The sequence below is a fragment of the Branchiostoma floridae genome, chromosome 15 (genome assembly GCF_000003815.2).
Source record: "Branchiostoma floridae strain S238N-H82 chromosome 15, Bfl_VNyyK, whole genome shotgun sequence".
Taxonomy (NCBI): domain Eukaryota; kingdom Metazoa; phylum Chordata; class Leptocardii; order Amphioxiformes; family Branchiostomatidae; genus Branchiostoma; species Branchiostoma floridae.
Genome location: NC_049993.1, coordinates 6,621,652 through 6,636,341, shown reverse-complemented (window position 1 = coordinate 6,636,341; position 14,690 = coordinate 6,621,652). Strand labels below are relative to the sequence as shown.

General features: G+C 42.5%; 1 protein-coding gene across 3 annotated transcripts; it reads left to right on the top strand.

Annotated features, from left to right (window-relative positions):
- Positions 1 to 1,436: 1,436 nt before the first annotated feature.
- Positions 1,437 to 12,392, top strand: LOC118431319 (zinc finger protein 345-like). Of its 3 annotated transcripts, none has more exons than XM_035842439.1 (14): positions 1,437 to 1,608; positions 2,759 to 3,073; positions 3,496 to 3,624; positions 4,104 to 4,288; positions 4,491 to 4,615; positions 5,180 to 5,325; positions 5,738 to 5,917; positions 6,752 to 6,893; positions 7,501 to 7,686; positions 8,936 to 9,187; positions 9,849 to 10,116; positions 10,819 to 10,886; positions 11,520 to 11,668; positions 11,901 to 12,392. In XM_035842439.1, exons 1-14 carry the CDS (start codon positions 1,606 to 1,608, stop codon positions 12,246 to 12,248), a joined length of 2,496 nt encoding a protein of 831 aa, XP_035698332.1. In that variant the 5' UTR covers positions 1,437 to 1,605; the 3' UTR covers positions 12,249 to 12,392. The 3 variants fall into 3 exon arrangements, with proteins under 3 accessions (XP_035698332.1, XP_035698333.1, XP_035698334.1); XM_035842440.1 differs by lacking the exon at positions 10,819 to 10,886 and adding an exon at positions 10,688 to 10,755; XM_035842441.1 differs by lacking the exon at positions 1,437 to 1,608 and adding an exon at positions 1,764 to 2,212.
- Positions 12,393 to 14,690: the final 2,298 nt, after the last annotated feature.

Here is a 14,690-nt window from a genome sequence, read left to right as displayed (position 1 = left end):
GTTAGTTATACTGTCGCAATTGTTATAAAGGCTGGTCTCCAGCGGGATCTAATTTACATAAAATGTATCTCATTTAATAAGTTTATCATCACCTCAAGTACTTGCCTGCCAAAAACAAAACAAAAAATCAATAAATCCCTGCTCCAAGCAGAGGTCAGGCTCCGGCTGTTTTTTGACGTTTTTTTTTAGTATCTCATAAAAAAACATGTATCTCATAAAGTTTATCATCACCTCAAGTACTTACCTGCCAAAAATAAAATAGAAATCAACAAATCCCTGCTCCAAGCAGAGGTCAGGCTCCGGCTATTTTTTGACGTTTTTTTAGTCGTTTTTATCGGGCTTTCTATTTTGTACCTTTTTTTCAATGTCCGCCGTCCGATAAAAGCGACTAAAGAAAGTAAAAAAAAAAAAGCCGGGGCCTGACCTCTGCTTGGAGAGTAATCCTACAAAGATCTCCCTAAGTTTTGAATTGTATTTTCAAACAAGCCGCTAGTGGGTGGAAACTCGCACCACTTACTCCTTCCTTGACCAAAGAACTATCCACCACTCATGACCATAGCCCCTCCACAGATGTAGATATCAAACTTTCAAGTTCCGCTGCAGTACCATGGGAAGGCACTAGGAGGCCCGTCATCGAACTTGACCGTCGTTTCCTCGACGCTTAACATAATAATAATAATAATCTTTATTGCACGTTCATGCCCGTAGGCTTTATTGCACGTTCATGCCCGTAGGCTTTATTGCACGTTCATGCCCGTAGGCTAAATGCACAAAGGACCACATGTGTTCTAATAAAAAAGACGTCACCCACTTACCAAATATCACTAACGTCCATCCACAATCTTTTTTATATGCTAGGTTATGCTGTTTTATATACAAATAAATAAACATTAGCATCGTAGGAAGCAGCTACGATGCACATTATCGAACTTGACCTCTGTCTTCCCGACTCCTACCCACGCACCCATACCAAATATCATGAAGATCCATCAACATCTTCTCGAATTTATTAGATGCGCACAGCGCACATAGGTCAACAGCCACAACCTAAATCCAATGAGGTTCTTTTTCAACGTCCTTGCGAAAACACAACCTTCTTGGTAAAGGTAATAAATGGATGGTCAAAAGACATTAGAGGTTTCATACAATCTTAGCTACACATCTTTGGATGTTCTTGTCTCTTTCTTTTATGTCATTGCAGAACAAAAAGTTTTTGCAATTTTGGCGGCCGTAACTTTAGCCTAGCCTCTACCAGGCTCCGTGGATCGGTAGAATCATTATCCTCACCACGAAGGTGAGGAAACGTACTCTTCTGTCCGGCTAATTCCCCTAGCGTACTATAGACTCTATTTGTCCAATTCCTACAATAAGTTCACCGATCCACGAAGCCTGGTAGAGGCTAACTTCAACTAGTAGCCCTAAACTCGGGAAGATTTGCCTGGCACCCCTATCCGAAATGAGAAATGGTTCGACCCTGATCGAACTGCTTTCTGGGATTGTCCATTATGGCTGAGGGACAGTGAGGGGCGGAAGGGCGATATTTGGTGAATTTTCCCCGATTTTCCCCGTTCAAAGAGGCGTGATCGGGCGCATTCTCCCCACAGAATGGTAAGTACCGCCTGGATTCACCTCCTATCTCCGCTGGGCGTGTCGTCGGGGTGTGTTGGGGCGGTGGATGGAGTTTTCTGCTGAGCTGTTTTTGTGCGTGGCACTGTCTCCGCCATGATCGGTCGGCCCCCACGCAGCCACAGGACACCCCGCCCGGCAAATGAATGGATCCCCGCCGCGAGGGGGTCATTTTCAGCGAAAGCGCACCAAAACAACCTCCATAGCCACTTTCCGATTCAAACTGTGGGTTTAGTCTCCCCCAAAACTCGAGATTTAGGGTAAATATCGACTGGTTTCTGCCGTCGAGTTGTCCGCTACGTTGGGGGTACTTCATTATTCATTGTAGGCGCCTTGTCTGGAAGGGACGCCTGTCTTGCGCACTGCCGACTTCCTTCTCTACAAATCGGAACCAGATGAAAGAAAGAAAGCAAAGCTTTCCCCACAAGACCAGCAGAATGTGTAAACCAGATCTCGGTTTGTTTTTGGCGGTTTGCGATTGCAGAAAGCGGAACATGTTACCGGGATCAGTGCTGAATGACCCCCAGCGAAAGTTTTCCAAGAAGTGTCAGGGGTGGTTCCCTGTTGTCTGTGAGGGGACGGCCAGGTGTGGCGACTAGCGACTGGACAGGTTTTAGATTTAGGAAAGGTCCCCAGTTTTAACGAGATTGGTGCAAGACATAATTTGGAGCAACAAACTGATGACCATCTTTATGAGCACAATTAAAGAAAATTATGTAATCAAAGAAATTCTCAATTGTTAACGAAAAGAATTTCCATACTAAGTGGAAATAGCACATTTTCCAAAATTTAAGGGATTGCACATTTTCGGCACATGAAAAAATAATGGCATGAATTCTAATGGAATGGTCAGATTTATGATAAATTAAAGTTAATAAGACAGACTATAATAATAATACTATACTTAATTTTGTGTTGCTGAATGGTTATAGTTTCATTGGATCACTTGTTGTTTGAAGCTTTATTAATTCATGAGAATCTCAAATTGGCCTGCAGGTCACTTTTCCTTGAGGCAGTAGTATGGTAGGAGCTGAAGGTGATAGCCAGATAGGAAGCATATTGTAATTCTTGATTTGTTAATAGTATCTTAATTTTTATTCCACAAAGTTGATGCTAAAGCTTCCCTCCCCAGGATCCCCACCCCCCTGAACCCTCCACCAGTGTGGAGGACCCCGCCATGGTGACCTCCCCCGCCACATCCTCCATGCGTAAGTTCATCCACGAGACACCGCACCACAGCAAGGACATCCTGAAGAAGCTGAACCAGCAGCGGGAGGACGGGCTGCTGTGTGACGTGACCATCATCGTGGAGGGGCGGCGCTTCCGCGCGCACAAGTCCATGCTGGCGGCCTGCAGCAGCTACTTCAACTCCGTCTTCACACGGAAGGACGTCAAACACATCCCGTTTGTGGAGATCACGGACATCACTGCTGAGGGGTTCAGCCAGGTGGGTTCTTTTTTGTCCCTACCTGCAGGATGATATGCATAAAAAAGTGCAGTGTAAACTGTAAAGGCACAAAGGTTTGTATTTTTTGTGGCTGAAAATGAATTGTAGCAGCAGCAGATACATGTTCATGAATTATATAATACTGTCAAGCCAAGTCAAGTGAAGTGCAAGGTCAATAGAAAAATGGAAGCTTGTAGGCCTCCATTATGTAAATATTTATATTTTCAGAAAAGTTGCCATCAACATGTCTGCCACTACATAACATGTAGACAACCTGACAGGAGAGATAGCTTTCTGGCATGTTAAAATCACTCAGCATCATCCAGAAGTAATCTCTGAATTTTATCCTGTTATAGAGACTGATTTGCCCATGAATATAGTTTACCTGAATGTCTAACCTTTGTAAATGCATTTCTCTGCAGGTGTTAGAACACACCTACACGTCCAAGCTGGCCCTGGATGAGAACAATGTGGCCAGTGTGATGGAGGCTGCACAGGTGCTGAAGATTGTCGTCATCTCAGACATCTGCTCCAAATACCTGCAATCACAGGTACGGGCCTTGGAGATTTACTATTCTTTGATCATGTCATACCATTTATGAAATTGATGAGCAGGGTTTTGAACACTAGTTTGTTTCCATGCTATGTTTCTGCTATCTTGTTTTGGTGCACATATTACAAATTCATGTTAAGTAGTAAAGGAAATGAAAAAAAAATGCTATTCTTATGTTATTGAGAATCATAGAGAAACTGTCAAAGTTGTAACTTTTTTGTGTTTGTCATTACACTCTTTGTGGACAAAGTGTGTTGAGCAAAAGATTGTTTTGTCAGCTTTTATAATCTTCTCACTGTGCTCAGTGAGATTCAAATGCCCTCTGTACCCAATTTGCTTCAGTATAAGCAAATACAGAGTATATAAAATCTCATTGGAAAGTAATGGGCCCAGTTTTGGCATTGACAGTTTGAAAAACAAACAGAAGGTTTTGGCCGACAGACATTATATCTTATATTGTTACATCTGCTTTTGCAGCTGAAAAGAGGTGTCACCATTGACTTGAATGCAGCTGGGGATGGTAACCATGACTACGAAGACATCAGCGAATCAGAAGCCAGTCTCGGTTATCAGGACGATGTGGAAAATGACGAGGATTATGACCCTAAGAAGGAGGGCACTCGAGTCACCCCCACAGCCAAACGGGGTCAAACTACAACACGGTAATCTACTATTACCGAGTATTTCCACATTAAAAAACAAGTGATGCAACAAGCACAAGAAAAATGTCCATCCCTATTAGAGGAGAGGACAAAAGAGACTTAGCAGCTACACTACAGATGGATACGAGGCTATCTAATGTTTGTACTCCAAGCGCTGACCAGTTTGTCATGATGACTGTTTTCTTTTTTCTAATACTCTCAGGTCAGCAACAGCTGCTGCTGCTGGTACCAACACTGCGACGAAAGACGACACGTTGGTGGGGTTTTCCCCACTGGTGGGAGCAGGAGACAAACTCATGCTCACTAAGGAGTCAGGAGATGATCAAGGTAACTTACTTTGATGAAGAGTAGACATCTGGGTAATAAGATATGCCAAGTAGCAGTTACTCAAGCACCTGGATATGGCTTTGGAAACCGTCAGATGTTTTAGAAAGCATCCACTATCTTTCGACAGCGACACAGTATGGATGCTATCTGAAATGTCTAACGATTTCCAAAGTCATATCCAGTTGCTTGAGTAACTGCTTTCTTGGTATATCAGGGAAACTGACATCGTAAAAACTGTGCCAAATATTTTCAAAACTTTTTTGATGCAGGACTTCGAATACTCTTTTTTTTTAAAGTCCCTTCACAGCAGTAACTGGACAAGACAAGTTTTACCTGTACAACCCATTTTCGATCCATTTCAGTCAGTCCAGAAAAAAGGAATGTTTGACTGTGGGCTGGGTGCCATCTGAAATCTTGTACTACTGTATAATAAGTGGATGCTACTTTTGACCAATGCCAGTTAAGTTTGACTGCAATTGAAATCAGAAATACCTACGTTCACTAACCTGCACTGCCGTATTTTGAGCTGTGTAATGATTGAACCCCCACACCTGGTTTGCACAGGTGATGATGTAAAACCTGAGGTGAAGAGAAGACGGACAGAGCCTGCGGAGGTCGCCTCGCCCGAGACCACGCCCACTGCCCCCCTCCCGCGCCGTAGGAGACAACGGCTCTCAACGGAGACCCACACCTGTAACGAATGTGGCAAGGTAAATATTAGGGAACAATGGTTAGGGTTCTTTCCCTGAGGTGTTCACTAATGCCAGGGCTCAAAATCCTTTTTTCTGCATACCTGCACTGGTGCAGGTAACATGGAAAATTACCTGCACCAGACAAATTTACTTGCACCACTCTGAAATTAGGAAATGTGGATACTAAAATTTTTCAGGAACCATTGCTATTATTTCTTTTATACTTTATAGGTCAATGTAGCTAATAACAATCCATGTACACCTACATCATAGAACATTTATGCATAAAACCCAGTTCATGGACCAGTACAGGTTAGGTGCAGGTAGACACCAGAAATACCTGCACAGCTCCAATTTTACATGCACTGCCCTGCATATGCAGGTGGTATTTCGAGCCCTGCCAATGCTTTATACCCCCCTCCCACCCCAGGTCTGCACGACGTATGGAAACCTGATGCAGCATCAGAAGAACAAGCACACAGACGAGAAGCCGTTCGAGTGCGAGGTGTGTCACCAGAAGTTTGCTCAGCAGGGTCACTTCATCCGCCACCAGCGGCTACATGAGCTGGAGAAACAGGAGGTGTTCCAGTGTAACATCTGCGAGGACAAGGTACGACCAATAAAAGTTTATCTATTGGTTTATTGATATCATGAGCCCTGTGCAGGCTTTTAGCCAGGCATGCGTCAACGCGTCATCTGGACGCACTTTTCTTAGAATAACAAGAAACCTGATGCCCCTGGACGTCCTTACACTGAGGAGAAAATCGTCTGACAAGCATGAAATTCTGATTGACCAGGGATGCTACCAGGTCATCTGTGGTCACAGTCTTCTACTGTGACCTCTGGAACAGTATTTTTGCCTCTTGGGATACTTAAGAATGCACTTTTTTTAACTTGAAATCATCAAAAACTCTGCACCATGAAAGGTGGATGCCCCCAGACCCCCCCTACAATAGTCACTTACTGCGACTCACCAATAAGTTTGGACTCCATATTATTAAATCCTAGCTAAAAGCCTGGCCCTGTGAGATTAGGAGAAGGACACTAGCCATTCTGTTGTTTGGTGAAATTTTGCATAGTATTACAGAGATTTATGTTATTCAATTCTGTCAACGTTGATGGAAAAAAATGGTGGGAAAAGATGTGCAATTATGGCAAATTGCATAATTCAGGGAATTGCATAGAAATCTGAAAACCCAAACCATTTCCCATTCACCCCAGTATGAATAAAATGCCGTAATTGCGTAAGCCATTATGGCATAAGTCTGATATTTGCATGAAATAATGTCCCAGCACATGGTATACTAACCTTGAAATATGATAAAAATAACCAAAACAGCAAAAATAAATTTCTAACTGGCTAGAGTTCTGAGTGAGATGCTTTTTTCTTTGCCAGAAAACAGCTGAATTTTTTCAAATATTGCCATGTGTGTACCCCCTACAGAGTTTTGGAACAGTGTCCCAGCTAACCCAGCATCTTAAGACGGACCATACCATTAAGAAGAATAGTAAGGAGAAGAACTGTCGCTGCAAACTGTGCAAAGAGCTGTTCGTCAGGACCCCTGAGCTCATCCGACATGTGCAGAGTGAGTCAACACCTATGTCCATTGCTTTTAGAAACAGGGTATTTAGGGACAGCAGGTCAATGAATGGTGGTTTGAAATTGTATTATTTTCAAAATATTGCAGTTATTTCCAAAATATTGCATCGTCCGTCAACTTGATATCCCTTAACATCATGTTAAGAAAACAAAACAAAGTTGAACTAGTGTTGAATGGATTACGGGTATGAATGGATTATGGAGTAGTATTGTACAAACTTAAAGTTCAAATACACCCTTTTTGAGGAACTACTAGGTTGAAAGGAGAGTTTTCAATGAAATTTTTAGTCACTCTATTTTTCTTATACAATGACCTTATGGAAGTCTTTTGTATTTCTCATTTGGTTAGACTTGGAGTTTTATTTTAAGGTCTTGTGTCCTGGTAATCCTTGATTACTGTCACCATAATTTTTTACAACCAAACAGAAGTTCTTGGGCCTCTTTAGACATAACACAATAGTTTTGCACAAGCCACATAAGACAAGACTAAGAAGGTTTGACTTGCTCACACTGGGATGAACCCCTACTCTAATATAGAAGTTTGCTGGGTTCTCTAACATGGCTCCCCTCTTACGCTGCTTGGCTATTTCCAGAAATGCATCTTCAGTCGGGAGAGGCAATGTACAAATGTGACGAGTGTGACAAGCCGTTTAAGGATGTGTGGAAGTTGAACCGGCATAAGATGAAGCACTCCGGCATCAAACCCTTCCAGTGTGAGATCTGTGGAGCTCAGTTCATCGCAGAAGACCTGCTCAACACACACCAGAAACGACATACAGGTAAGGTTTCTTGGGTTCCTTTCCCAACTAGTGGCACACAGAGAAGCAAGTTTCCTAAAAAGATATTACTGGTACATGTAGGGAAGGGTTGCCAGCCCTTCATTGTCTAAATGTTGAGTCAAGAACAGATATACAAAGAACAAAAGTTACTCAAAGCAAGTGGACAAATTTGTAAATGGTTGTATGTTTCAGATAGCATCCACTATCTTTCAACAGTGTGTTTCGACACTCCGCCGTATATGATATTAAGTTACATTTGCCAGGGCGATATGCACTAAGTATGATTTATATAACTGCAAACTTCGTGAAATTGTGTCATTTAGCCTCTAGCCACTAAAGACGAAACTGATTTGGCTGAATAAAAGTTCTGAACTGGGACGAATGTGGTGCAAAAGATGTTGGTAGAAATGAGTCCACTCTAAGTTACACTTCATCAATGTATTCAGAATATAATTATATAAGTTGCCCAATGCACACTGGAGCAAACCCCTACCTTATCAATAAGTGTTGTAGAATCTTAAATGTGCTGAAGTTGTAGCCTTTCCTGCTTGCCTCCAGGAGAGACCCTGCACTACAAAGAAATCTGTTTGGTGGAGTATTAGACTTACACTGGTGTTTTTAAATCCTACAACGCTAACTGCACCTGTACGATTGGCTGTCAAACTTGGTAGAAATTACTACAAACTCTACTCTACTTCACTCTTGTTATTTTCTTCCACCTGCAAGCGCCAAAAGGTGTGAATGCCTGATAAAATAATCTGTTGATTTCCTAATCGGTCCAACATCCGGTCCACCAGGGGTCTAGCCAGCGTCCGTTTTTCCGTCAATTGACGGAAATTTGCTGCGTCTGACGGAAAAATTTTAAAACCAATCCGTCAACCTTGACGGACAAAAATCCTTGGTGGAAGCTACAGGCGGCTTGGGGACGCCGTCCACGGCCGTAAAAGCCACACACTGTTTGTCTTGCTATTGTTATGATTGTTGACAATGTGTGTCGGCGCCCTTTCGCATACGATGATCTCATTAAAACCCGTTTTTCAAGGTCTCAGTTCAGTCCTTCTAATTAATTTTCGCGGTTTTCGTGACGATTGTAATTGGCTGACGGAAAAAAATTTCGAGCTGGCTAAAGCCCTGCGGTCCACCTAATTTTTCAGGTCCGGTTCAATAAGAAAAAGCAGTTTTGTACCGGTACGCTGTACTGATACCCAGCCCTAGTGCTAAAGTTTTTCCTTTCCCTGTGTGTCTCCAGGAGAGAACCTGCACGAGTGTGAGTACTGCAACATGAAGTTTGTGGAGGCGGGCCGACTGAAGGAACACATCCGCAAACACACGGGGGAGAAACCCTTCCCGTGTACCTACTGCGACATGAAGTTTGCCCACCCCAACAACCTGCGCATCCACACACGCAAGCACACCGGAGAGAAGCCCTACGTCTGCGAGTTCTGCGGACAGCAGTTCGCGTACGGAACCGCGTACAAGTTCCACCGGAGGATCCACACAGGTATTTTCTTGGTTAGCAGCTGGTGTGCTACGCCAAACGGCGGTTATACCGGCTATATAAATACAGATACAGATAGCAGGTGAGTTTTTGCCCGGGATCTTGATTAAACTTAAAGACCAAAACGTCTTGTCTTCTACAGGGAATATTCAGTATGCTATTGGCATCCAAATATGCCATGATTCAGGCATGCAATGAACCAAAAGAGAGAGATGATAAAAAACACGAAATCAACTGTTGATTACAATTATTACAGGGTCTCATCATTTTGTATTGTTGGTTTTATTTATGTTCTGTTTCTTAGATTATATGAATGAAGGTATACAAATCTACAGATCTTCACCTGCATTCTGTGGGTTTTTACGATGTGTATCGGTAATTCAGAAAGCTTTGCCTGAAAGGAAAAAAAACCCACGTTAATCATCCAAAAATAATTTCATCAGGTTGGTAGTTACTCATATAGTAAAGTTCTTTTATATACAACCAGGGTAGAACTCACATCCATCGTTTTGATGTCTGTCAGACACCATCATCAGGGTTAGAATGACTGAATCTACTCCTTGCTGCTACTTGAAGGCTATAAGTAATCATGTTGGGCCTCATGTTATTGTTAATCAGCTTAGATGTGCAAAATTCATGAGTGGAACACTTTGTGCTCCCCCAGGTGAGATGCCTTACCAGTGCCAGGAGTGCGGGAAGAGACACCGCACCAAGGCGGGGCTGGACATGCACGTGCGCAAACACGGCGGTGTGCGACCCTTCACCTGCAAGTACTGCCAGAAGGGGTTCTGGGGGAAGACGGACCTGGTGCGCCACATCCGTACCCACACTGGGGAGAAGCCCTACATGTGCGACGTGTGCGGCTCGAGATTCGCCATGTCGTCTCAGATGTACTCCCATCGCAGGACGCACTCCGATGAGAGGCCTCATAGGTGGGTACAGAACATGATGGCCATAACACTAGTTCACCTTTATTTGCGGGGTAACCTATCTTCGTTGCATATAAAACCGGTATTTAGGGATATCAAGTCGATAGTGATATCCCTAAGTAGACTGGATTTAAATATAACTGATATAGGTTTTCCTGCAAATAACAGTGAACTAGCGTTATTTATATATATCTATAAGTATCACTCATATGAAAGAAATACTGTAAATTGTCCCAGAATGAATCTGTTGTTTATAATCCACACACTTATGCATGTGACCATATAAAGCAGTAGCTGTGAAGAAAATCTATCTCTCACTTTTCTTATTTACTATGTACAGTAGAATCCATCTAATTGCAATTCCATTTGCCAACTTTTTACGTGCTATTATCAAAATTATTCAGCTGGACCGCACCGATTTTGGATTTAGGGATTCAGTGCAATGAACAGAAGTGTGTGGTAATCCATTTTGCAATTAACTGGCTTTTACTGTAACACCATAACCTGCCTTTGAGGGATTTTTGCATAGTGTGTCCAGATGTTTGTACTGGCAGCATGTTTTTCCTTTGCTCAGGTGTCAGGAATGTGAGTTGACGTTCAAAGACCTTAACTCGCTGAAGCGTCACCGGCGCATACACTCAGGTGAGAGGGACCCTCTTGTGCCTTGCCGGTTCTGTAGTTGAAACCATGCCTGTGTTTCCACAGGTGCGACGACTGCGGGATGAACTTCAAGGACCCGTACCATCTAAAGAGGCACCGCCGGATCCACACAGGTGAGGCCACCTGCAGGTGACAGGACCTACAGCTGCTGTAGCTGTGGAAATGTTTGAAGGAAATGCAGTGGTTGATTTTTTCCTACCCTTGATTAACTTGATCGGTTCCTGGCCTATTTTTGTATTGTTGCTTAGAAAATAGGCATACATACCGAAAAATGTGAAATGTTTGCTGGGATTTGATTTCATGATAGGCTGAAAATGGAGTGTTTACGGTTGGTCTTTGCTTGTGCTCCTTTTCTTTTACAGTTTTATGCTTTCTTACTAACTATAATGGTGTTTATGAATGTATTCGACAGAGAACCTTGGCTTTTTTCCATGTCATGTTATGTCTCTATTTGAGAACAACTTAATCAAGAACAACCTTAATTGTGTTGAAGTGTTCAAAATCAGGACCAAACTGATAAGTGAAAATCTGTTAAACTCAACCTTCAGTGCCCTTAAATCAAATAACATTGAGCTTATTTGGTGCACTTGATGAAGATTAACAATATTCAATACTTAAAATTGGTAACTATAGATATACATATAGACACTGGGAATTTGGGAATGTGATTCTCATTCAGACTCACTCCAAATTTCAACTGATGTAGAAATACAAAGGTTGACAACTTGTGTTGTTTGTTGGTACAGGGGACTTTCCATACCACTGCCCTCTGTGCGGAAAAGGCTACACTCGGTCGGACAAACTGAAGGACCACGTCAAACAACATGAAAAGGGCCGCGTCACCACGGTCTCACGTACGAGGAAGCCGCGCACACAGCCTGCAGTTGCGAAACAGGTACGACACCATTGAAAACAACACAAGAAGGTTATCTTTTATACCAGTGTAGACTGGTTTGCTGTAGAATTTCATGTTGGCCCTAGAGACAAGAAATCGAGCTGTATAGGCCCTGCAACAGTCTGGCATCCAGGCTAGAATTGAACCTGTAATCTTTCCACTATCCTAGCCACTTCGCCATTTAACACCAAAACTGTTGTGTACATACGTCATGTTTTGCCCCCCTCCCCAGGAGCAGGACATGGCACAGCAGTGGCAGCAGGCCCTACAGGAGGCGGAGTCTGCGTCCGCGCAGCTCTCCAGAACCATCGACGTCCACGAGCTCCAGTCCCTTGGCGTGCAGACCGAACACATCGTCAGGCCGGCGCCCGTCCAGCCCACCCAGGTGGCCGTTTCCACCTACCCGGGAAACTTCGTCCCGCAGATGATCCCGCAGCTCATGTTCAACCCGTCCGCGGACGAGAGGATCCACATAACGGCAGAGGAGGCACAGAGGCTGCACATCCCTGTGTCGGTGTCCGTGGCTCCGGATGACAGGATGCACTTGCCGCCAGAAGCTGTGGAGAGGTTACCCATGTAGAGCTAAAACCCTCTCGTGCTCCCATGTTGTCATTAGCAGGCCATGTCATGCAAACGGAATCTAAAAGTCATATGGCCACAGGAATTTTCTTTGTTGGTTCTCGGATTTTACAGCTTAACGGTAAATTGAAATAACGACTTGAAAATAGAGGTAAGCAAATTATCGGCAGTGAATATACATGTCTTTGAACTTGTACTTAGGTGCAAGTTTTGTTAGTTTGAACCTTTGTTTATTCATGAGAAACTCAAACGATCAGGCAGGTCGCATTGCCTTATTTGGGGTTTTCCTTGCAACCTTCTTGAGTGCTTGCTTAACTGCAACTTTGTAATTTCTGAGAACCAGTGAAGTAGATTGGTGTGGCCTAAGAAGAGGAAGAAGAAGAAGATATATTTTGAAGATGATAAGAGACAGGAAATTTTTTCCTGTAATCATTGAATGGATAATACAGCTTTTCAACATTACATACACTGTGATCATGGCACCAACTGATGTGGAAATCTTTGAAGGGGAATCAAACTGCCAACTAAAAAATGGTTCAGTTGGACACACTGGAATTTTAAAACTGAATCGTTCAGTCCCCTTCAGGTATCTTCCCCAGATATTATGGACAGGAGACTTTATGCATGTGTGATGTACTGTAAATGCAGAAATGTTCGCGGTGGTTTTATGTCAGTGGTTTTCGCAGTGGCCACTTCACCGCAAACATAAAACCACAGTGAAAATTTTTCCATGATAGTTTTTTACTACAGTCTACTTAAAACCACTTCAAACACTCCATTTTCCCGCTACTGCGAAAGTAAATCCCCACAAACTTAAATGCATTTACAGTACCCTTTGACTCTTTGCTGAAGTAACACATGCATAATGTGTCTTCTTCATAGCATCTGGGTAAGACAGCTAAAGAGGACTGAGGGACTAAGTTGAAAATTGATGAATTCAATTTTTGTATTGGCATACTGTTTGATTTCCACATAATGTTATTTACCAAAAGAGATGAATTTTCATGTTGATGTGGAAATCTGTTCATATTATCAGCGAATCCTATGAGTTCTATGTTTAGCCTAGTTAACAGGTCTAAGGCCTCCTCTAGTCTATGCCAGGTTGCATTTGAATCATTAGGGAACTATAACTTTATAGCTAATTCAGACTAGATTAACCTTAATGACACCCACATGTATACATACCACATTAACTCTTGGAGCACTTGTATTACCAGCATTATTTCATTCCGAAACAAATGCTATTCATTTATGTTAGAGACACTTAAGTTGTCATTTATTAGCTTAGTTACAGAACTGGGAATATATCATGAGCTTGCTGCACCTTGTCTATGTCTCTAAGATGTTTTCAGAAGTTAGATTGTCAGAATATAGATTTTTGGAGGATATCGACCAAGTATTCTTGTACATACATGTTATTACATCAGTAGGTGTGTAGATATTACATGTAACACCTAACTGAAGTGCCCGTAAATGAAATTGCATTGTTGATTGGAAGAAAAAGTTCTTTCCAATCCTCGTAGATGTAAAAGCTTCTCTGATTGATGCATTCCATTATAGTTTCATATTGGATAGTATTGTCTGGAAAAAATGGATTCCGTTAAGACTATGATAGCAGTGTCGCTGAGGGAAAGAAAAAGTATTTTGCAATCAATGCAATCATAGCAAAGGTAAAAGGCATCTCCGATTACTGTTGTAGTTTTTCAAATCAAAGGCAGCACAAGTACAATTTCTAATGAACTATATTCTATGGAAACCTTTGATGGGAGAGAGAATTGAAAATGAGCACAGTTTATTCTACACCTGGACATTGGCACACATGTATATTTTTCCACAGTTCCATGCTAATTATGAGGACAGACCAGGGCTTTAGCCAGCTCGAAACTTTTTTCCGTCAGCCAATTCCAATCGTCGCGAAAACCGCGAAAATTAATTAGAAGGACTGAACTGAGACCTTGAAAAACGGGTTTTAATGAGATTATCGTATGCGAAAGGGCACCGACACACATTGTCAACAATCATAACAATAGCAAAACAAACAGTGTGTGGCTTTTACGGCCGTGGACGGCGTCCCCAAGCCGCCTGAAGCTTACACCAAGGATTTTTGTCCGTCAAGGTTGACGGATTGGTTTGAAAATTTTTCCGTCAGACGCAACAAATTTCCGTCAATTGACGGAAAAACGGACGCTGACTAGAGCCCTGGGACAGACGCTTAAGTAATACACCCTTGGTAGTTCCAATGCTACAGTGAGGGGCTAGATCATGTATCTGTGCCCATCTGTGCAAAAGAATGTGGATTAATTCAATGGACATTGAATGGACAATGTTGAAAATGTAGAATCATGTTTATGTTCCCCAGATACATGTTTTGTTGCCAAGATGCATGTGCTGAGACAAAATTTTGTGTATGTCATGGTACGCTTACATTTGTTGTAGGTCGTTT